The sequence below is a fragment of the Lepidochelys kempii genome, chromosome 2 (assembly GCF_965140285.1).
Source record: "Lepidochelys kempii isolate rLepKem1 chromosome 2, rLepKem1.hap1, whole genome shotgun sequence".
Classification (NCBI taxonomy): Eukaryota; Metazoa; Chordata; order Testudines; family Cheloniidae; genus Lepidochelys; species Lepidochelys kempii.
Window position 1 is genome coordinate 258,984,716 of NC_136381.1, and position 24,814 is coordinate 259,009,529.

Consider the following 24,814-nt stretch of genomic DNA (forward strand, 5'->3'; position numbering starts at 1 on the left):
TTCATATACTGTGGTAATGGAGGTCACAAAGAAGCCTAAAATAGACAGAGATTGACTCCAATGGAGTTACTCCTGATTACTGCCAATGTGAAATTAGAATCTTGTCCCTTGTGCTGAGTTTGTTTTATGAAGGTCCTAACGATGTGTTCTGGTTAGCTAAGATGAGACTCAGGCCTGCTGGGGTTTAATAAAGAGGTAGTTTTGGCCCATCCAATTTTTACCCTGCGTGTACAGTAAAGATTCAAAGGATTTAGTAGAGATGGGGGAAATGTTTCCCATTCCAAAATAAAAAAACTGGGGAGAAAAATTTGAGGAAGGAGTTTATGAAAATTTCCCCTGATTTTGACCAGCTCTGAGGCTGGCCAAAATGTTTCAGATTTTAAAATGGTGATTAAATTTTTTGAAAATTTGGAACAAAACAGGGGAAAAAAATAAAAAAAAAATGTTTTTGACCAGACCTACAGCCTAGCCTGCGTGCTTGGACCAGCCTGGCAGTCTCCATTTATTTCCACTCACATAATGCCGCTTTTGAAGTAGCTTTTGAAGACCTCAGACTCATGTCCCTCCACTTCTCGATGTTGCACTGGGCTCCCCCCAAGCATGTCATCGATCTGGGTGACATAGAAGGCCGCAGCGCCCTGTTCATCCTGAGATGAATCCTTCCCAATCCAGTAGTGCAGGTCCATCATGAAGCCGTTTGAGGTCTTCTTATTCTTGGAAAGACAAAAGCGGTATAAAGAGGAGGTCAGGGTGAGATTCATTGCACTGAGAGGCTTCACTCAGTGGAATCATGCAGATCTGCTTAGATCTGCAATCCAGGAACCAAGCCAGCTTGAAAGTGTGATTGGCATCTTGTGAATAATACCTCTGACAGAAGAGAACTGGTATAAACTAGAGAGCCAGATCGCGGCGCTCTTACTCAGGCCAAACTCCCGTGCAATCAGTGAAGTTTCCCCGAGCAAGGGAAACAGGATTTACCCTTAATATTCTGCATGCAAAAACCTGCCTGAGGTCAAGCTGTCCTTCTAGGGCCCAGCCCTGTGCTACAGAAGCTCCTGGGAATTTTGCCAGTGATTTCAATGGGAGCAGGATTTGAGCCATAAAGAACGCTGGAAGGCCCTGATTCAGGCAAGCACTTAATGGGACTTAGGCACATGCCTACATTTTTAGCATGTGCTTACTGGTTATGTCTCAGGTAGATATATGGCCCCATTACCATAGTAACGGAGTGCTTCAAAATCTTCAATTTATTTGTTCTCACAACACTCCTGCTAGGTAGGGAGGTGCTATTATCCCCATTTCATGGAGGCACAGGCTCAGTGACTTGCCTACATTCACGCAGGAAGCCTGTGACAGAACAATGCCTTGATTCCAGGTTTCCCATGCCCCAGACCAATACTAACTACTAGACCCACCCTTTCCCTCCCTATCCTAGATCAGGGCCTGAGAGCGGCAACTTGCGAGCTGCCCTTACTCTCATGTTTGGTGAGTGTTCTATTGGTTATTTAATGAATGTTCCTACGTGCTTTTGGATCCCTGGACAAAACGCTCTTACACATGTGCATTATGAGGATACAGTCTTCAATTACATGATCACCCACTGTTTTTCCCCACAGGATCCCTGGCTCATCGAGTACAAGGTGGCAGACTGACAGTTGCAGGGGCATCTGTACATCTGGCATTTCCTAATTTTTGAGTGATTGATTTTGCAGCCTAAATAACATTCACTGAATGCAGTTTTTTGTACACAATATAGATCATCGGGCTCAACAGGTGGTGATCAATGGCTCAATGTCTCTGCAGAAGAGAAGAGTGAGGGGGGATTTGATAGCAGCCTTCAACTACCTGAAGGGGGGTTCCAAAGAGGATGGAGCTCGGCTGTTCTCAGTGGTGGCAGATGACAGAACAAGGAGCAATGTTCTCAAGTTGCAGTGGGGGAGGTCCAACCCTAATCTTCTATGATTCTATTCACATATATATTATACACACACAATAAATACAAAGTGACTACAAATGGTGTGTGAAACCCTGCTGACTCTCAAACACAGGTCTAGCTCCATGTGGTTTGAGGTCCATACAGCTCCTATTGTGATTCCTGGTGTGTGAAGCCAAATACCCTAAAGAGAAAAGGCAAGCCCTCTGAAGGCAGGTGTTTTGTGAATGGTGCCGGCATTTCTCATCTAAACTCCATCATCCACTGTACAGGAAAGCTAATAGAGACTCATTTTATAAAATGGTTTGAAGCTAAGTTCTGTTGATCTGTTTTGTTCTGTGGAAAGTGCTCAGATAACACTGGTGAGCACCGGTTTAAGAGCCCAAATAGAGAAGAACTTGATTTCTTTAGATATAGCTGCTTAATGTGCAATGAAATCACTCCATTTAATGTGCAATCCTGCAAGCAGCTCAGAGCTTCATTGCTCTAGAGACAATCCGTACCCAGTTTGCGACCTCCATACCCAAGACAAAGGGAAGTAATAGCGTGATTACACTTGGAGGTACAGTGAGATTAAGTGACTTGCCCAGGATCACAGAGCTTTGTCCCCATGAAGAACAGGAACATTTTTGTGGGAGAGAAAAACCATTTCCTGCCCAGCTCGAGGCTTGAGTCTTAGTCTACTGCCCATCTGTATGTCTACACTGCAGTTAAAAAACCTGCCGCTGGCCTGTGCCAGTGGACTCGGGCTTGTGGGGCTCAGGTTAAGGGGCTGTTTAATTGCAGTGTAGACATTCGGGCCCATACTGGTGCCCCGGCTCTAGGACCCTGTGAGGTAAGAGGGTCCCAAACGTCTATATCATTAAGCAGCCCCTTAGCCTGAATCACCTGGCATGGGCCAGCCGTAGGTGTCTAACTGCAGTGTAGACAAACTCTTCAACACAACCCCACTTTCCCCCCTAGCCCTGTCTAAGGGCTAAGTTCTGTTTCCTCATGCAGAATTTCCATTCAAGTCAATGGCAGCTGGGTGCTTTCATTTCCGAGCACACATGGCTGTGTTTGAGATTTAGCCAGCCTTGCTGTTTGCTTTCATAAAGCATCTGCTTGAGAAATATGATTAGCTGCAGGGCACAGTGGGCCTTCCCTTTTGTTAAAGATCCCAAGGGTGCCACCCTATGAGTCACTGAGCAGCAGGCAGGCTGTATTCAGGCAATGTCTGGCCAGGAAAGCGAAACATGTCCCAGCACGAACAAACTGATTCTTCTAATGCTGGAGTGACAAACACTCCTCCATCGAATAAACCTGGGCTTAGTCCATGTGCAGCTGCATCAGCCTGACGGGTGGGAAGAAGAGACCCATTTGAGTCCACCCCCAGCCCTGAATAAACCAAAGGAATAATTCTGCTTCCCCTCCATAAGGAAGGCAGGGCAGGATCTGGGGGAAAACACGGCTCTGTCTGAGCTGCTCATGTACCAGTGCAATGTGAGCAGGACTTGGCAGAGAAGGGGTGGATCCAGTGATGAGCTGCCAAAATCTTAACTGGTTCCCCCCTCACCCCACGAGGGGGTCTCAGTCCTCCCCTCCCCCTGGGATCCCTGCCCCATCCACCCCCCTCACCTGACTGCCCCCGGAACGGGGCAGGAGGGTCTCGTGAGCCACAGTAGTGGGTGCCCACTCCGCCCCGCCCCGCCCCCAAGAGCCAGAGGGACCTGCCGGGGGGCGAGGTGAGGAGTCCTGACGGTGCTTACCTGGGGCAGCTCCCAGGAAGCATTTGGCAGGTCCCTCTGGCTCCTAGGGGCGGGGTAGCAAAGCTAGCGGGGGAGCAGGGGGAGCGGCCGCTCCCCCCACCGATCACATCAAAAGTGGCACCTTAGACGCCGACTCCGTTGGTGCTCCGGGGCTGGAGCCCCCACGGGGAGAATTTGGTGGGTGCGGAGCCCCCACTGGCAGGTCCCCCCCCACCCTGCCCCTGGCCCCAGCTCGCCTCTGCCCCTGAATGTGCCGCCCCGCTTTGCTTTTCCGGCCCCCCCCCCCCGTCTCACGAATCAGCCGTTCGTGCGGGAAGCCTGGGAGGGCTGAGAAGCAGGTGGCGGCTTCGTGCTCAGGCCCAGGGAGGCGGAGGTGAGCTGGGGCGGGGAGCGGTTCCTCTGTGCGCCCCCTGAGTTACCTGCTGTGGTGCGGGCGGCCCTCCTCGTGCCCCCCCGCCCAAGCTCCCCTCCCCTCCCTGCCTCCTTGGGCCTGAGCGCGAAGCTGCCACTTGCTTCTCAGCCGCCCCCCGGCTTCCCACGCGAACAGCTGATTCGCGGGAAGTCGGGGGGGCGGAGAAGCGGGGCGGAGAAGCACAGCGAGGCAGTGCGTAACACAGGGGCGGAGCGGAGGTGAGCTGGGGACGGGGACAAGGGGAGCTGCCGGTGGGTGCTCTGCACCCACCAAATTTTCCCCTTGGGTGCTCCAGCCCCGGAGCACCCATGGAGTCAGCACCTAAGGCACCACTTTTGGCTGGTTGTTAAATTTAGAAGCCCTTTTAGAACCGGTTGCCCCACGTGGGACAACCGGTTCTAAAAAGGCTTCTAAATTTAACCACCGGTTCCAGGAAACCAGTGCGAACCGGCTCCAGCTCACCACTGGGTGGGTCTGTGGCCCACTGACCATGAGGGTCTACCAGCAATTCCCCCAGTATGGAGGGTGGAAGACCTGAGTTGCAGGGGTGATGGAGGAAGGAGAGAAGTTACCCCCCCCCCCCCCCACACACACACCCGCTTTAGGACGTGAGCTAAGTCCATCAAAGAGGCTTTCATCCCTTTGCAACCTGGTGCACTGCTCAGAACAGCTGCCAAATGGAAAAGTGAACCCAAGGAGGCCTCTGAACTGGGGGTGCTGGAACAATGTGTATGGCCGGGGAGTTGAGAGAATTGTGAACCAAACTGTAAACACTGTTTTATGACGGAAACCACTGGGCTGTCCCCCCAGCACCTATGCTCTGAACCTGGAATGGTCTATGCAAATGAAGAAGAGTTGGGGAGATATTAAAGAAGCCCCAGTACAGCACATTACCCTGGAATATCACCCTGGGAACGCAGGGCACTTCTGCTGCTACACGCCAGCTGCTCAGCCTAGGTTCTCTGAAGTGCCTCAGCCTTTGAGGTCAAATTGCAAGCGAGCCTGGCTCAAGTTCTGAGTGAACTCATGAGCTCTCCTCACGCCCCTTCCAGTTTTCTTACCACTACACAATACTGTGGTTACAGCACAGGACGGGATGCAGGAGACCTGGCTTCTATTCCCAGCTCTGCTATGGACTGTGTGAGAGACCGTGGACAAGTCACGAAGGCCTACTTTTGCAAAAACCACCAGTGATTTTGGCTGCCTGAATTTCTAGGAACCCAACTTGAGACACCTTAGAGGGGCCTGATTCTCAAGAAAAGGGCTGATCACCCGACCCCTGAAAACCAGCTCCTTTTTAAGGTAGCCAAAACCGGGCCCTTGGCACACCCAAAATCCAGTTCGTCCATTTTCAATCTATAGGCCTTCGCCTTCGCGATCCCTGGAGGTGGGGTGGGGGAGTGGAATGCACCGCAGGAGCGCAGAGCATGAGGGTTATTTCAAGAGGCCATAACAGAGATGATCGTCTCTTTCATGCACTTCCCCCTCTTGTTGCTTCTCTGGCCTCTCTCATACTGAATATGCAATTTCAGGCATTAAAATCAGGCGGTTGATGGGCTGGCGAATAGGTTACGTTTTAGAACGGTGCTGCTGGAACCAGGCAAAGGAGTGACTTGAGCTCCAGTCCAAGGGAGGTTAATGAAACAGTGCAGAGCATTTCCAAACCTACCAACATCTGCTTGACTGACTTACATATAATATGATGTAACAGTCTCCTTTGAAAAAGCTCCCGTAAGCCTTTTCGGGAATGGGAACCATTTTCATTTTCTGCAAGAAATCGGAGAAAGCAACAGTAAAAAAAAGGCCTGGACAAGAGACAACAGTGAGTTTGCTGCGGTAACAAATGGGGCATCCTCTTCTCCTCTGTATATGCCATAAGCCTGGCTCAAAAGAGGGAAGCAGCAAAGATGCAAAATCCAGGCCCCACTGAAATCAATGGGGATTTCGCCATTGACTTCAGGGGAGCCAGGATTTCACACTAAGCACCCAAGAGTCTTGCTCCAAGAACCATCATGTCTTTCTGCTGTTTACGGCCTGTGCCATTGAGTTCACCTTTGCAGAAAGACCATATTGCTGCTACACTGAGACTCCAGCCACCTACCCAGCCACCCCAGCAGGTTCCCACACCCCAGAATATAAATTCTTTGATGCTTCCAGACCAGTTGTTGTACTCTAGACACAAGCTGGGTAAACCACGTGCGAACAAAACAAACACCTTTTGAAAATATTAGGCTCTAAGATTTTGCATAGTGCTAGCAACAGGTGCCGAACTGGAGACTCTATTCACAGCACGTCTCTAACGTGCAGAGCAGAGCAAGCCAAAGGACTTCATCTCTGAACTGGAGGGTGGGTGAATGACTCATGCCTTGGCCTCTGTTTCTAAGTTCTTACACGCCACCCATCGCTATACGATCAGAGAGCAACTGAAAATTTGTTAGGTCTCCTAGCTGGGAAAATCCATCCCTAAATTTGTCAAGGATTAATAAAGATGGACTGCTAACTTAACTCAGTTTTAGCTGAAGCCCAGAAGTACAGGCTGAATTCTCCCTCTATGATTTAATGGACCTTTAAAATAGATCTCTCTATCTGTTTTGAGCCTCTGTTGAAGTACACCGCTTCCCTTCGGGGGCAGCGTGGTCTAGTGGGACGAGTGCTAGACTAGTATTTGGGACACCTGGGTTCTATTCCCGACTGTGCCCCTGAGTTGCTGTTGCTAAGTTCTTTAGTGCAAGGACTGTCTCATTAGCTGTTTGTACAGTGCCCAGCCCAGGGAGGCGCCTGGGGAATGAATAAATAACAAAGCAACCCAATGCGCAGTGTATGTCTCATCTTATCTATGATTATCAGCAGAAGTAAAGGTCTCCTACTGCTTAAAGCCTGGGACAAATCCCATGTGATTCAACAGGCATTGACTCAGGCCCTTAGTCTGTTAAATCAAGTGACAGAGCTTCATACTTTTACGGCTGAAAGACTTGAGTCCAAACCCAGCTGTTGGCCTGAGCAGCATCCAGGCTCACCATTACCAGAGGATTTGACTGCTGCAGTTGACCTCTTGGGGCAGTGCCGGCCCAGAATGGAGCATTCCTGGCACCTACCTAGTTAACACTGAAGAGACAGAGGGCTTCATAGAGGCAGAGAATTAGCATCTGGAAGGTCAGTAAGCCACATGCTGAGAGCCCCCTTGTGTCCTCTCACTCAGATGAGCAGAGAACAGGCAGCATGGCTTTCTGGGCTCCATTCAAATTTGCATTGAATTTTCCAGTTCACTTCGAACAAGAATATGAAACTGGGCAAACTCACTGGGCAGAAATTCAGACCAGTGATGTGTGGTTTATGACTCACTCGCTATTTATAGAGCACAGTCCTGGGCTAGCTTGATTTCTGTGTGCTATGGGTGTAGGCAGATATTGACCACGTACACTGTACATACTGCATACTATGTACACAAGGGTATATTACTGTAATTTCCCAAACAAATGTTCTGGTTTGGTTTGTTCCATATCACGCCTTTTATTAACACAGTGCTAGACAATCAAGAGGGGATCACACTCAAGTTAGAAAGAAGGCACACATTTTTACAACTGCGAGGGTGATGCACCCTTAGACCAGGCTACCCAGGGAAGCAGTGGTTTCTCTCTCTTGGAGTCTTCACAGCAAGACTGGATGCCCTTCTGGAAGAGTTTAGCCAAACACAAGTGACTGGGCTCAGTGCAGGGGCACTGGGTGAAAGGCTATGGCCTGTAGATAAGTTGAGGCAATATACTAGTTGCTTCTGGTCTTAAGTTCTATGAATCAATGAACCACAAGGGATTCAAAACAATGATCAATGAGCAGGGGCGGCAGGTTTGTATAATTTTTGGTGTTGCCCAAAATGGGTCCAAGTCCTGCTACCCTCCCCCCACACCTACCTAAGGCTCTAGGAGGGAGTTTGGGTGTGGGAGGGTGTTTGGGGTGCGAGCTCTGGGCTTGGGCAGGGAGATGGGGGGCAGGAGGGGGTGTGGGGTGCGGGCTCTGGGAGGGAGTTTGGGTGCAGGAGGAGTGAAGGGTCAGGCTCTGGGAGTGAGGGCTCTGGGAGGGAGTTTGGGTGTGGGGTGCGGGCTCTGGACTGGGGCAGGGGGTTGGGGTGCAGGAGGGGATGTGGGGGACAGGCTCTGGGAGGGAGTTTGGGTGTGGGGTGCAGGCTCTGGGCTGGGGCAGGGGGTTGGGGTGAGGGAGAGGGTGAGGGATGTGGTGCTTATCTCGGGCAGCTCCTGAAAACGACCTTCACACCGTTCTGGCAGCGGCTCCGGCAGAGGGGCTGGGGGGTCTCCATGCCCCGCTGCCTGCAGGCACCGCCCCTGCAGCTCCCCTTGGCTGCAGTTCTAGGGCAATGGGAGCTGCGGGGTCGGCGCTCAGGGCAGGGGGCAGCACGTGGAGTCACCCTGCTCCCCCTGGGCCGCAGGGACGTGCCGGCTGCTTCCGGGAGTGGTGCGGACCGAGGGCGGACAGAAAGCTGCCTTAGCCCCGCTGCGCTGCCGGTGGTGGTGGCTGGGGGCTGCTGGGGCTTTTTAAATTGCCTGGGGGCAGCAAGTGGGGCCAGGAGAGGTGCACGGGGATGGTGGGTGGGGCCGGGAGAGAGACCCGGCCCCACACATTGGTGGACCTGGACCCCTTGGCCCTGAATATTCCAGGAGCACGGGCACCATGGTCCACATAACTCGCCTCCCCCGTCAACCAGTATCTAAAGGGTGAAAGTGACCTATTCAGGGCAATACAAGCGTGTCTAACGAGAAGGAATGCAATGAAGTTCAGAAAGGAAGGACTGGGGTGAATACCAGGAGAAAGGGCCTGACAATGTGATCCACTAAGTATTCTGTGCGGAAACGGTGGAGACTCCATTGCTTGGGACATTTTAAAGCCAAATGAATGAATAGAATCATAGAATCATAGAATATCAGGGTTGGAAGGGACCCCAGAAGGTCATCTAGTCCAACCCCCTGCTTGAAGCAGGACCAATTCCCAGTTAAATCATCCCAGCCAGGGCTTTGTCAAGCCTGACCTTAAAAACCTCTAAGGAAGGAGATTCTACCACCTCCCTAGGTAACGCATTCCAGTGTTTCACCACCCTCCTAGTGAAAAAGTTTTTCCTAATATCCAATCTAAACCTCCCCCACTGCAATAACCAAGCCTGCATGGGGTTGGGGGTGGGGGGGAAGGGGTGTGGTGGTTGGACTGGATGATTTAAGAGGCATTTCCATCTCCAATTTCTCTGATCTAAATCTCTTCTGCTCACGGTATGTAGCCTGGAAATTATGAGCGTACTAAAGGTGGGGATGGGCGAGGCAGCGGAGGGATCAGTGCGTGTACATACTTCAGAGCGTTAGTTACACCTCCTGCTCCAAGCTGCCTCTTGAATCTCACAGCTCTGTGACAGGGTGATCTGAGGGTCAAGGCAGGAGTCGGTCGCTTCCCGCATTTGCGTGGGCCCTGGCCTACGTTCAGTTCTGGTGGTGGGAGAGGGGGTTGAACAAGCAGCTTTGGTGGGCACTACAACATGACTTACACACACACACACACACACACACACACACACACGGCTGTGCTGAGCTGCTCCATGAGCCTGCAGCTCACACCGGTTCCGTGGCATTCAAGCCATACATTTTTCTGCTGGCCCAACTGGTTTCCCCTCATACCAGCATGTCCCTAGGGAACAGACTTGCTTTTAATTACAGTTCCCCTGGAAAGTGGCGCAATGCCACGTGAACAAACAGGGAACTGCAATGACTTTCGATCATTCCCAGTGGCAACATCGTCACCAAGTAGGTTTCACTGCACAGTCCCTGCCAGCGAGAGTCACACGACTAAGTCTCTGCTCAGCTCCTTGGGCTCTGCTCTCTAAGCCTGGGGCTGGGCTCCTGTTTGGGGCATGCTCAGCAGCAGCAAGCCAGCCGTGGAACACCCTTCTGGGGAAAACAGGCCGAGCCAGGCACTAGCCATGTTCAGAACTGAATGCAAGGCCTTTGGTCAGGCCTGCCCGCTATCTGCAGCATCTCCCTAGCACCTGTCTTACCGTCACAGCTGGCAACAGGCCGTCGGTACCAAGGCTAAGCCACTAGTGCAGACAGGGCTCAGGCATGTCTACAGTCATATCAGTGCTGCTGTGAACAACAGTATTTGCTCTGGAGAGGAAAGATAGTCTTGTGGTCTCAGAAGAGCTGGGCTCAGTCTTTGACTCTGCCACTGACTCACTATGGGACCTTGGGCAAGTCACTTAAATCCTCTATTTCTCAGCTGTAATGTGGGAATAGTAATGCTTCCTTTCTCCCACCCATGGTCTCGTCTATTTAGATTGAAAGCTGTACAAGGCTGGGACTGTTTATTACAGAGTGTACCAGCAGCATCTAGTGCAGTGGAGTCTCTGGTTGCTATGGTAATAAAGTATCAACTTTAGTCCCACAACATTCCTGTTTCCTAAGTCAGTATTATCCCTGTTTTACAGATGGGGAAACTGAGGCCCAGAGCCGTTGCGTGAGTTGAACGTTGCACACTGAGTGGGATAAAGCTGGGAATAGAATTTGGGGCTCCTGATTCCTAGTCTTCCTTTGTCTTTAACTACAAGACCATCTTTCCTCTCTCACCAAGCAATTTTCACAGCATCTCTTTCTTGTAAAACACCCCCATACACCCCCAGTCTGCAAAGGATGCGCTCCTCTCACCGTACCTCAATGGTCCATATCTGCAGCCCCGGCTTTCTCTCGATAGTGGGGAGGCCCAGGTCAGTCTCTGTCATTCTGCTGGTTGAACTGAAGGGGAGAAAGACGAAGAGTGGAGTAACTATCCAGTTTGATAAAACTCCAAGCCAAGTGGCAGCGAGGCTCCTATAACATAGATTCATCCATAAGAACAAAAGTCTCTGCAGACTTTTGCTGGATTTAGCCATTCAAACAACAGATTGTGGCTCTGATTCCTCACCTTGTGGTGTCATTTCAAATGGGGATAGATAAAATGCTGCCCCACGCTCAGATTTGGCCCCACACTGAACAGGGCCAAAGGGTCAGACAAGATGCCAGGCACAACATGAGCAGGGGATCGTACCCACAAATGCACAATGAGGAGTTTGGAGCAGAACGCTGGCCCTGCCTACAAGTCGTCATGCTTCTTACAAAAAGAAAAGGAGTACTTGTGGCACCTTAGAGACTAACCAATTTATTTGAGCATGAGCTTTCGTGAGCTACAGCTCACTTCATCGGATGCATACCGTGGAAACTGCAGCAGACTTTATATACACACAGAGATCATGAAACAATACCTCCTCTCACCCCACTGTCCTGCTGGTAATAGCTTATCTAAAGTGATCATCAAGTTGGGCCATTTCCAGCACAAACCCAGGTTTTCTCACCCTCCACCCCCCCCCCACACAAACTCACTCTCCTGCTGGTAATAGCCCATCCAAAGTGACAACTCTCTACACAATGTGCATGGTAATCAAGGTGGGCCATTTCCTGCACAAATCCAGGTTCTCTCACCCCCTCACCCCCCTCCAAAAACCACACACACAAACTCACTCTCCTGCTGGTAATAGCTCATCCAAAGTGACCACTCTCCTTACACTCTCCTGTGTGTATGGGGGTGGGGCGGATGTGAGAAAACCTGGATTTGAGACTACAGTGACATGCAGCCACCTCTGGGGTAGGACCCAACAGCTAATCAACCGTTCAGCATTGCAGAACAGTTTAAGCAGCAAGCAAACAGGGATACAAGAGCCAGTAGACACTGCAGGGGGAAGTTAGAATGCAATTTGGCCAGGGTACTGGGGCTAACCCCCCACTTATTTCAAGTAATACCTGAGCTGGAACATTGTAACAAACCCAGACACCTGCGAACTTTATTGCCATCATCGTTGTTATTCAGAACATCCAAGCAGCAGGAGGCAGAGAATGTAGATCCTCCTGCTCTGTAAGCACAGGCTACTACCACGGAGTTAAAACAAACGGTGTCGTATCAGTATAAGATCTATGACACGCAGGTGACCAGTTCTCAGGCTCTCCAGTAGATGGCAGTAGAATGCACATGCACCAGCCAATTCATTACTGTATTTACAATCTTTGGGACAAATTCTCCGCTCAATTAAGTTATTGGGGTTGAACAGGACTAACGCAGGGTATAATGTGGCTCACTGATTTTCTCTTTTCATTCATATGCCAAAGCACTGTGGTGGTGTCATTCTCTAGCTCCCAAATTGTGTTTGCTTACAACATAGTTAATTATTATATTAGTTTAAAAAAAAATACCTTGACTGCATTTTATTCTCTGCCTATCTTCCTGCCGAATGAAAGGCCTGCATTGACTACAGCCAGCCAGTCCTGCCCCTGGTGTGCTTCCTGGTCTTTTGTTAAGCTGCATGTATTATATATCAGATCACAGAATATTGTTGTTGGATCTGAATTTGGCAGAGCATCAAATGTTTTACCTTATAGGCCACAGAGCTCACAGCAGAACTCAGGTGTTTGGACAATATTCACTTCTCTTTAGCAAACGGGTTAGCTCAGAAGATCTCAGGCGTCAGCTGAGCTCAGATAATCAGCTTGAACTAGCATCCAGAAGCTTAGATGCTTATTAAAAACTATAATCCAAATCTCTGGTTTAAAACAAAAAGAAAAGGAGTACTAGTGGCACTTTAGAGACTAACCAATTTCTTTGAGCATAAGCTTTCGCGAGCTACAGCTCACTTCATCACGAAAGCTTATGCTCAAAGAAATTGGTTAGTCTCTAAGTTGCCACTAGTACTCCTTTTCTTTTTGCAAATACAGACTAACACGGCTGCTACTCTGAAACCTGGTTTAAAACAGTGATGCTTAATCTTTACCACACCAAGAACCTCCCTTCCTAAACTGAGCCCCTCTGTTATTCCCTGCTCCCTGCCCCTATTAAGACCAGAGCAAACACAACCCCCTGGTCTAGAAAACAGTGATGAGATAGCAACCTCACTGAAGATCAGCTGTTTTCATGAGATTTCAGGTTTATTTCTGCTTATGGTCAGGCTTGAAATACCATGAAAACAACCTTCTGTCCTTGGGCTTGTCTTCACTAGTGATTTAATGTGAGTTGTAGTGTGAGTGTTCCCATTAACTCAACCCCTGTCCAGACACAAAAACCAGTTGCTTGTGTCTTGTCTTTGCCACAAGCAGGAAGTATGGAAACATTTATAAAGTTCTAGACATTTGGCTTAATTGTGAGGATTGAGGGAAGATGCAAGTTGGTTCTTACTGTATCCCAAACTGGTTTTGCCCAATGCTAGATGAAACACAAACTGAGAACTGCATCCGACGAAGTGAGTATTCACCCACGAAAGCTTATGCTCCAGTATGTCTTTTAGTCTATAAGGTGCCACAGGACTCTTTGCCGCTTTTACAGATCCAGACTAACACGGCTGCTCCTCTGAAACTGAGAAGAGACATGAGTAAACTCCACTAGGAAAAAGTATCCCTCATAAAGCCCTGAGCATTTTCACCTGTTCAAGGGCAAAAGCCAGTCACTGAGAAGGGCATGCATCCGATGAAGTGAGCTGTAGCTCATGAAAGCTTATGCTCAGATAAATTTGTTAGTCTCTAAGGTGCCACAAGTACTCCTTTTCTTTTTGAGAACGGCTGGGCACTTCTGCCACAGATATTGCAACCCCAGGCAATATCTTTGAGGACCACTGTATTCAATGTATTGATGTTTTCTGTGTGATTGTCTGCTGCGGAATGCGCAAAGTGGGGGGCAAGTAGGGGCACGGGCCCCTCAATCAGTGGGGGCACAGAACCCCTCCAGGGCCAGGGCAGAGAGAGTGAGGGGGAGGGGGAGAACCAGCCCCTCTGGCTGCTGGGGAGCACAGAAAGTGCCCCTCCAAAAGCAGTGAAATTTTTATTCCTGTGAATGGCCTGGATTGTATATGGAAGCAGGGGCTTACCACAGCTCCTACAGGAACGAAAAACAGTAGGGGGTGATGACCCCTGAGATCTTAAACAGCTCCAGAGCCGTTCCACCCCCTGGGCGATTTGCATGCGTTTTGAAGCCTAAGAAATGTAGAAAGGGCTTTTGGGGGCATAGAACGGCTGAATGTGGGGAGACTCAGAGTCTGTCTTTTCATTCAGCAGACAGGACCTTCTGTCCAAGGAAAGGCCCCCAGCCTTGAGGAAAGGGATGTTAGCCTACCAGACTCCCACTGTGGAGGATGGACAATTTCTGATCTGTGGAGTGAGCGTGTCAATGCTTTTCGTGCTTTATGTTTTATCCTGACGAAATACACTTTGCTGAGCAAGAGCCGTATGGTGACTGGTAACAGCTGGCGCACTGTTCATAGCCCTTGGAGAGAAAGCAATGCACAGGGACTGGTCGTGAGGCAGACTGGCTTGCTGGGGACACCACAATGTATGGTAGAGGGCTGTGCGGCCTTAAGCCCCCCGCAGCAGAGTGGAGTGGGACATGGGTCCTTGGCCAGAGACAGGTGACGTCTGGAGGCTCTGACCTGACTAGGCACTCCTGGCATGGATGATGGAGGAGGGATCCAGGTGCAGCTGGGACAGCTTCCTCACAGGCATATACAATCCCCACAGATGGGTGGTTTGTGTGAATGCACAGAGAGGAGACGTGTCCTGTAAACGCCACAGTGACAGTAGCAATGGCAGGAGGCTGGCGATACAAGTTGAAGAAATGGACTGTAGCAGAGAAGAGGGGATGGCCACCACAACCAGCTCCAAATTGCAAGGCAAGGGCTGGGAAGTTGAGTCACTCCCCCCTGAGCAGCACCAGTACACCCACCATCCAATAGCAGCTGTCCTTGGTCAACCCCAGCTCTTCTAAGTGGCGCAGGGATTGTTCAAGCATTGAGGGGCCAGCCATAAAAGGCAGAAGCAGATGAGAGTCTCCTCTTGCTCCGCCCACAGGAAGCTTCAGCCACTTGGCCAAAAATTCTGTTTTAGCCTCATTGTTCCACTGCCATTTGGCATAGTGAGCGGCACTCACCACCCCACCTACATACCAACAACCCCTGCAGATAGTAGAGAATAAGTAAATTCAACAGAAAATTGCAGAACACTTCTCGGGCTGAGGCCGCAGATTCTGGAAACCTTAATGCTCCTCCGGCCACTGCCTTGTTGGCCAACACACGGGGGATTGCATGGGCGACCGCCAGAATTAAACGACTGAGCGGCTACAGCTTGAGCTAAACAGCCCAAACCCCTTAGCTGTGGGCTGCAGAAACTTGCATCCTCTGCCGATCAGCCCAGCGGGGGACCTGTAATGCACACGTCTCAGCAGAGTACACTCCCATCGTACAACATCAGAACCACAGCAGTACTCATCGCTGTGTGCGCCAGATTCAGTGCCTCCCTTGTGTGGGGGTGTGATTTTACTCCAGGAAGGAGCAGATGACTAACCTGTCAGGGTCACTCCCAAGAACGGTGAATAAATAACAGTTCAATGGACATGCCGGCAGTCACTTTTTCATTTTGGGAGGCGTATTACTTGGTAAAAACATAGAGACAGTCTCAAATCCTACACATTCTCCAGGGTTCATGGAATGCTGGGGGAATGAAAACCCCAGAAAGGTGTCTGGGCTTCATGTCAAACACCCAAAGAACAGTCTGAATTGACGGCGACTTGGCTTTTCTGTATTTCAACAGCACTCGGACAATAAGAGCCCCAAACAAAATGACTAACGTGCCGTAAAGCCTTAGGAAACTATGACATGGGCGTGCTTTTTGACAGGCTGTGCCAATTTGAAAGCTAGGATTATAGGTAATATTTGAGTTGGTATTGGATATTCTTGTCTTCGGCTGTTGAACTGCTTACGCCCTGTCTATGCTGGTTGGCCACTAACCCTCGATCCTACACTCACATATATGTGTTATGCACCTGAGCACTCCTATATAAATCAGAGTCTGCTGAATACACCGGTGCTGATGTCGAGTGAACGAGCCCCAGCCCGCCAGCACACTGTGGAGCACCGTCCCCCCTCAGACCACCCTCTTTGCGCCTCGTCTAGCTTTTAGCATGTCCCAGAAGGAGACAAAGCAGCCTGCAGTCCAAATGGAAATGTTCTGCACAAAAGTCCAGCAATGGGTTTGTCTGCTTTGTTTGGGGCTCTGGTCAATGTCTACTCCTGACTCGAACAACAATTCTTCCCCGAGGCTATTTTTTTTTGCCTGACCCCTTCAAAAAGAAAGCAGATACACAAAAAGGAGGGAGTACTTCTGGCACCTTAGAGACTAACAAATTTATTTGAGCATAAGCTTTCATGGGCTACAGCCCACTTCATCGGATGCATGCCATGTCTGTCTGTATCTGTACAGAGTTTTTTCATGAAATTGATGGATTTCCACTCCATACGGCTAAATTCAGTGCCTTGCATAATGACAGGTTTCAGAGTAGCGGCTGTGTTAGTCTGTATCTGCAAAAAGAACAGGAGTATTTGTGGCACCTTAGAGACTAACAAATTTATTTGAGCATAAGCTTTCGTGGGCTACAGCTCACTTCATCGGATGTTGAGGAGGATGGTTGCAGGGGGTGGGAAAACAGAAGGTACCTATATAATAGGCACCTTTTGGAGGCCTCATATCTTCTCCCACAGGCAAGGCAAATACTCACACCAAAGCACACTGGACCTTAACATACTCCCAAACCACACTGCAATGTGATGATTAAAGCTGGGCGAATAGACTTTTTTTGGCGGGGGGGAAGGGGTGGTTTGCAGTATTTGCCAGTAAAGCATTTCTTTGAATGAAAACTACAGATGATGGTATTTGTGACCCATTTTTCTGGCTTCCCGAAAACACTCCTATAGAAACATTTTTGTACATAAGATGTTTGAGGGAAAAGGTAAGAGCTGGAAATGTTCTTACAGATTGACACTAGACATGCTAATGTGGCCATTCTGAGGATCTGGAGAAGATTGGACACCATCCTGTCAGAAAGCAGGAACCCTACCATGTGACTTGGGTGATTCCCCATTGCACCAATAATGAGTTATAACTCGTGAGTACTTGCAGCAATAGCCCTGGCCAATAGCCTGTGTTGGAGCCATTCTACAGGCTCAGAGGTGTTGGTAGCCACTATTCAGTATCGTCAAAGAATGAACCAACTATTAGCAGCCTGACCTAGTCTAGTCGTGAACAGACAAAGGAGCTATAGGTCTCAAATAACGAGTTTGCCCAGCTCTGGCAATCAGTGACATTGTGTGGAGACACCATACCATTAACCATCAGTATGTCCTGAAGCTGGCGAGGTAGAGCCCAGGGTGGAGCACAGGCTGGAGCGCAGCTGGGATGAGAGCACCAGTGACAAGGAGAGAAGCAGTTGATCCTCCCTGCAACCCAGGGAAGGAGGCAGAGAGACCATGCTCTCCTTGGTTGGGGGTTCCTCCCCATGACCATCCCTGCCCCTGGCCACCCACGCTCCCGGGGGATCTCTGGGCATGCTAGGCCCTTGTGGGGTGGTGACAAGTAACTGCAAGAAGTGACATGGGCTCTCCGGATGTCAAAGCAGACAGAAGCAGCAGACAAGGCTGGGGTGTGTTCAGAACAGGGACACATTTTTCTCTAGGCCTGCCTCTGACAAGATTGGCACTGAGAGCCACTGGCAAGAATCTGCCTTGTGCAAACTCTGTGTCAACATTTGTACTGGTGTGAGGACTCTCCAGGCCTTTTGCTGGGTGCATTGTTTTCAAATGCACAGAGAGATGAAGATTGACTTAACCTCTAATAAGGGTAGGGTAGCGGCCCCTTTGTGGCGTCTAATGAAGAAATTATTGATTCAGTAACAGGATACAGATCAGTTCCAGGGGAGCAGCAAACTCGGAGATGAATAAAGCTGCCAATTTATCATGAACAAATTTTTCCTTCTCTCAATTCCTTCCTACTCTGCTGTAATGGAACGGGTTCTGCCGAAGTACCCGGACTGAATCTGGAGGCAGAACTACATGGCACATTACAGGCTGGAAGAATCACCCGAGTTATGCAGCAAGAAACACAACTGGATTCTTTTTAACTCCACTTCCTCCTTTCCTCGGAAGCCGTTCTGGTTAGAATTATTCCCAGCAGCCTCTTATCAGAGCGGCAGCGTGCACAGCCTAGGGGAAAAGGCTGTATCCCTCGACCACCTTGGTGAGATTTGTGTATATTGTTACTGAGCCGAACGGCCAAAGGTTATTGCCACCCAGGGCTGAGCCATTCGGGAGTGCAGTGGGTGAGAGGGGGAGGGAGAGAGAGTGAGCATGAGCAAGTGCTTCCTGCTCACCGTGAATACACTGAGCCTCCTTCAGAAGCTCGAGCAGAGCCACGTCCCTCTAAAACAAGGCATCATGGTCACAGCCAAAATAGAGGGCCTGGTTTTTCAGTCCCTGCCAATCTCACTGCCTTCCCCTGGAGCTGCGTGCCGCTGAAGATCAGGCTGTTAAAAGAGAGCAGGTGAAATAGTCCCACTAGAAGCAAGGCTGGGAAAAGGATTTCGAGTTACCCGAGCATAACGTCCCACAAGGCTTCTTCAGAAGGAAATGAGCCAAGTAACAAATAGGCAACAGCCAAGCTCTCTGCAGGCTGTATAAGATTTAACTTCATTTCTTTTATGCCGTTGGGGTTCTGCATTAAAATTAAAAGACATTTTGCACCACGCAGATCTCTGCTCTGGAGTTCCCCCTTCTAAACCATTCAAGGCCAGATTTTCAAAAGTGGCTTTTAATTTGGGGCTCCTCAAGGTGGGGGCCCAATTTACAGGTTTTAGCTGTAGTGTCTAGACAGCAAGCACCTAAATGGGTGGCCTGATTGTTAGAGGTACCGAGGCTGGATTGCTCGGTTCCTCTGCTTATCTGGGTGTCTAAATATCGATTTAGGTAGTTATCGTCCCCCCGTGAAAGCAGATAGGCCTTATCCTCAACTCTGCTCCCTTGACTTCACACAGCGGGCTGCAAGGACTGGGTCCATGCTGTTAGCTTTCAAATGGCAAACAGAGAGATTAATGTTTATTCCAACTCTCGAACTTAGCTCAGAATGAGTTCATCAGACATTCCAGAGGCGAGGGCAGGCAGTTCTATAGGGCTGCCCATTTCTCGCTGAAGAGCTGGTGCATGGCTGAGGTCACAGGTGAAATGAGCTTGGACACTGGTGTTGAAATTCCCGCACGGCTTGTAACAGGTGTCCATCTCTGGCCAGGAATGGCAGTTTTAGTCAGGACTCAGGTGCACGGCCGTCGCTGCAGAGGGAAGCTCGCCCTTTGTCTGGTTATCATGCCCTTGGACGCAGCGTGGTCACACACAACAGAACGAAAGTAGCAGCACGACTGGCGAGAGATAAGCAGCTTCCGACCAACCAGATCCAACTCCCGCTCCTTCCAGTCGCTTTCATGCAGCATGGGGAGGATCTAAGCTCTGAGGTCCCCGAAACAGAGCCAGACTTCAAGGTGATCTTCCCTTGGGAGAATATTACCAGGACCCTGCAGGGGCACGGTCAGTGCCAGCCGTGTGGTAGAGGTTTATCCTGTCGTCTCTGACCGTGCTGTAGGGAACATCCAGAGAGCTGCTGGCAACACTGTCACCCCTCACCAATGCATATATCCTGTTACTAAATAGGAGCGCTCTGTAAGCCATCGGCAGCATGCGATGCATACATTGCACCCTCCGTGCTGTATCCACAGAGGAGATGAGTTCGCTACAGCTCTCGGCGCATCGATTTAATCCTTTAGCTCAAAGCGCAGAGCCTCATGGTCCTAGCTCTGGGACTCCTGCATGCAACAGGTGGGGACAGTCCAGCAGTGCAGGGGCAGTGCAGAGCATGCCACTCGCCTCGGTAACAGCAGCTGAGTTGTTATGGTCGTCGGTGCCGAGCTGGGGTTACAGCAACGCCCCGTGCTAATTCAATGGGATGGTTTGCACCAGGCGAGCAAGTGGGTGCAGAAGGCCTGACCCCAGCCCCTCCTCTCCCCTCCCCTCTCCTAGTACTAACCAGTGGAATTGAATGAGCACAAGGAGGGTGGAATAAATTAACCCTCACAAAGGAATGGAGTAAGTGATGCTCCACCAAGAGTGACGGGAGCAGGGAAGGAATGGGTCCTCCCTGAGACAGTATCACCTAGGAAGCTCCAGTCACGTTGGGGCGGGGAGCAATTTATACTTTGCCCCTTACCCCGGGCTCAGCCTAGTGACCCACTTTAACTCATGAAGGATGAGGGGTCTGAAACAACCTGCCACTGACACAGCTTTACAGGAAAAGACCAGTTTGGGCTCATTAACAGCAAGGGGTATTTTGTTTCTCGCTGTACCTTGCAGGCCGAGCAGACCCAGTATCCTGTCCAAACACACGACTCTGCCAAAAAGGCTCCTGTCTGTGCACCGGCAGGACCGCAACACTGAGTGATGCAGAAAAGGAGCGTCTGGTCCAGGAGTACAGGATTAACCACACACATCAGTGTTATTTTACCACCCACTGGAATGCAGCCACCTCTGGGGCTGAACATGGCAGCTGTTTCGCCAGAAGACGGCCGCACAATATAAGAATTTAGGAGAGGAAATAAAGATACAAGATGAAAAAGTCAGCCTCCATCAACAGTTACCGCATAGAACTACACACCTTGGTTTTGTTATCTCCAATTCCACTGCATGGCAAAGACTGAATTTTAATGTCGATGCGTGTGTGTACACCCGTGGTTAAAATAGGATAGATACACTCACAGCTATAGATATATGCCTGTATGTAGGGTGACAAGATGTACTGTTTTTAAAGAGACAGTCCAGTTTTTTGGGACTTTTTCTTACATATGCACCTATTACCCCCCATCCCCTGTCCTGTTTTTTCACAGTTGCTATCTGGTCACCCTACCTGTACATATCTTATTTAAATGCTGATGAAACCTTAACAACACACATTCCCTACTGGGAGATAGCTATAGATATCTACTGTCTAGCTAACACATAGCTCCATAGAATCCAGCTTCTAGGGAGGCATATGTTGTATCATGTCTGGTTGCTTTCAGAAGAGCTGTTTTAAAGAAACAGGAACCAGAAGCCTAGACTTCATGCTCATGACATGCCAAAGGAGCATATTTAGGCTGTGGGGGCCTGAAGCTTGAAACACATTCCACTGTAAAGGCCCAGGACGGATGGCGCTCAAACATACAATTTAGCATCCCCAATATATCAAATCTCTTTGAGGTGGGTAGAGAGCAGCAGAGAAGCTTGTTATTACACAACAAAGTGCTGAGCCAGGAGAATGAGAGCGAGAATGAAGGGGAGAATGAAGGGCAAAAAATCCCAGGAAGGGAAGTTGTTTTGAAGGCACTTGGCCTGAATAGTCCCATACAGGCCATGGAAGTAATCACATTGTTTTGTGCTGGAAACAGGATGTGCCTATGAGCCGTGAAAATCACTGGTATGTGTCTCCTATTTGCCACTAACCCCATCTCCTGGGGGGGGGGGAGGGTTATGGGGCTCCACGGGACTAGGGGGAGATGTGTTTTTGTGTGAGAGTGTCAGGTATGGATTCCTCTGTGATTGAGGGTGATGGAAGGGCATGTATGTGGGTGGCTGTCGGGTCAGGAAGGGGATGTGAAACCCTGGGATAAGAGATGCTCTCTAACTAGAATTGGGACCAAGCCATGAAGTTTGGATCCCAATATGGATCTGAATGTCCCCGAAAGCTGGATTCAATGTTCCAGTTTGGGCTTCGTCTCCAGTGACCATCCAGAACACTAAGAAGATCACTGCAAATGCTGAAGCGTGAGGTATACACTGTGCTCGTCTCTTGATGCGCTAACTCCCATAACCTGGGAGTGAGTGTTACTTTCCCGAGAGGGAGGAGTTTGCTGGGGCAAGATGGCAGTGAGAGCCAGTAGAGAATCTATTAGTAAGCTGGAAACGATGCAATTGGGTGAACTCTCTGTGAGGAGATGAACACAGCAAGTTCTGCTGGGAAAATTAATGGATATTGAGAAGTCAGATTTTAGAGGGCTGCAAAATGTAATGGAACAGTAGGGCCAAATCTACATGACAATTACAGGTCCCCTGCTATTGTGTATGCAGCATAAAGAGCCAAGACAGTGCAACCTTCCGGCTTCGTTCCTTCCTCCACATGTAATGTTCTGTCTCAACAAGCACTTCCTGAAAGTAGAGTTCTTCAAGGGCTTGTCTACACTCAGAAAAATTAATCAAAATACACTAAAGATGTGAATTTAAGGTGGATTGATTAAACTGCATTAAACCCCCATGTGGACATTCTTATTCAGGCTAATTTGGTTTAGCTTACAAAGTGAATTAAGATAAAAACTTATTAATTCTGAATAAGAATGTCCACATGGGGGTTTAATGCAGATTAACCAACCCACTTTAAATTCACACCTTTAGTTACTTTGGATTAATTTTTTTGAATATCCCCAAGTAGACAAACCCTAAGTTCCTGTACGTGATTGCACAATATCCCCCCATTATGGGAATCTATTTATTGTAACACCCAATATGGCATTTTATGACACGGATGCTCCATAGACTCGGTGAAAGTGTGGCCCTCCCATTTTGGTAGCAGATAAGACCTTAATCGTGTCCCTGAACTGTGGTAAAATGTAGGACTGTCCACTTCATTGGACAGGACGCTTCGGAAGTATGGTGTGAACACGGACACAATCCAGCTTCATTGCACCCAATGGGAGCTGGGCAGGCAGCACTGGCTAGGCCCCAACTACATAGGACAGAGCCCCCATCAGGAACCAGCTGCATTTGAACCAGGCCACCTAACGTGGTTAATGGCGCAGCACAGATGGATGCTTAAGTGGCCACTTCTCCGGAGGTGGCTGTGGATCCGTGCACTAGCAGGTCTGGAGACGGACACCCTCTCTCCGCAGCACAGATACCATGTGGGCAATAGCCACAAAACCTTCTTTTTACCACCGCTCCCCTCCTGCCTGGAGCACTGCCTTCTTCCCTCCTCAGGTGCCTGCCTCAGAACAAACCTAGTGGCTCTGCCTCAAAGCATGGCAAGAGGCCGCCATTCCCATTTGGGAAGCCTTAGCAACAGTTGCCACAAAGTCCTTCTTAGCAAATAATGTCATGAGACCTACATCACTGCTGGCGGGAGGGGAAGGGGGGGAGGGGAGGAAGGCAGCTTGTTTGTGCAAAGTCAAAACAGGCTCACCTGCCTTTGCTGAGTGCCCGCAGCAAGGCATGGAAATACAGGCAATGGTTTTGTGGTCTGGATTGGGCTCTCCGGTACTGCCCACGTACTTTGAAAGCAAGCAGCATCCACCATACAGTGGATCCCAACTGGAAAGGCCTTGTAAAACCCCCAGGGAATGCTAGGAAGGAGGCTGCTCCTAGCAGTGACCTACTGCCACATCCTTTGCAAGGTCGGAGCCACACCTAGCTACTCTGTGTAAAGACAGCATAGAGCTTCATCACGGTGTAGTTCCACTCCCCACAGAGCAAGTTTGCTTCAGTTACCGTAGGCTTTGTTTGCATCTTTCGCCAGTATATTGCTTAAGGAATGCAAATCTCCCACAGATGCTAATTCACATGGTTTCTCCTTCACATTATTAATGTTATGTCCCTAGGAGACGTGCCTAAGAAAAATACCAGCAAATAAGCCTGAAGCTGAACTCCATTACAGACCAATTTCTCCTTAGTGTAATTTGCCTCTCAAATGAACAGGGCGAACTTGGGAGGTAACAAAGCACAAACAGATTACATACAACAGAGCCTTTGCTTCCTTTTAAGCAGCAAACTGCTGCGTATTCAGACTTTTAGCAGATCTATACTGATGAGGCCATGAGAATAGTGTGTTCTGTTGATCTAGACCATCCAGATCATTTGTTTTTGCCCTCCCGTGTAACAACGGAACGAAAAATTCAACCTTAAACAAATTCCCACTCAGCAGAAAGTCAAATGAGGGGTGTCAAACAAAACAGAGTTGATTACGTGTTGCATGAAAATAAAGGCAAGCCTGGGGTGATAACCAGTCCAAAAGCCTATGTTTCCTCAGAGCAGAGGTGTTAGGCAGATTTGCCAGATTCTCAGAAATCTGAGACGAAAGGTTTGTGTGTGCATGAAATTCTCAGTCCAGACCCTTCAGTTGTGTAAATGGAGCTACCCTGGTTGACATCAGCTGAGGATCTGGCCCCATTTTTGTTTTAAATACAACTGATAAGACATTGACAGGGCTTTGTTCTCCCACGCAGTTGGAGTGCTCATGCCGCAGCTTCGACATTTAGAAATGAAATGAAGAGGATTAAAAAAGAAGCTTACCTTGCTATAAAGTGTGAGGTCTCCTCAAAGTTTCTGCCTTTCCAGCTACACCCACAAGCTGCGTTCTCACCCCTTCGGCAAGCTAGAGTCAGACACTGTTTGCTGCTCCGCCACCTCTGTCAGCAGGGGAACTGCAGAAATCAGTAATTTAATACTGTACTTAACTACAGGGAACCTCCTCCTAAGAGATCACACCCATTCCCTTCAATGAGACTTGCTAAGAGACAGACCCAGGAAGCCACGTGCTTCTACCCAAGGTTTTCTGGGCTCATTGTCAGGGCTCAGCAGACACTGGCTTTTCTGTAATATCCATGTTACAAATTCAATGGGCATTAATGATTACAAGCTGCTTTGCTAGAGAGCTGTTTTGCTGGCATTTACAGAGTGGGTGTTGGATTTTTTTCATAGGTTTATGGGGGCAGTGGAATGCAGTGATGTTTGGATGACATGGTCACATGACAGAGCATCAGATCATCCAACAA

General features: G+C 49.3%; 1 protein-coding gene across 3 annotated transcripts in view; it reads right to left on the reverse strand.

Moving 5' to 3' along the window:
* Positions 1-24,475, reverse strand: part of VILL (villin like) — a 65,964-nt gene extending 41,489 nt beyond the window's left edge. The window contains exons 1-4 of one of the 3 annotated variants that reach the window (XM_073334726.2): positions 24,333-24,475; positions 10,794-10,875; positions 5,786-5,860; positions 517-713 (exon numbers count right to left, since the gene is read on the reverse strand). In XM_073334726.2, coding sequence (XP_073190827.1) covers positions 517-713; positions 5,786-5,860; positions 10,794-10,862 — 341 coding nt within the window. In that variant the 5' untranslated portion in view covers positions 10,863-10,875; positions 24,333-24,475. The remainder of the gene's footprint in view (positions 1-516; positions 714-5,785; positions 5,861-10,793; positions 10,876-24,332) is intronic. The other 2 variants (XM_073334727.2, XM_073334729.2) reach the window with 2 other exon arrangements.
* Between the last annotated feature and the right edge of the window lie 339 nt (positions 24,476-24,814).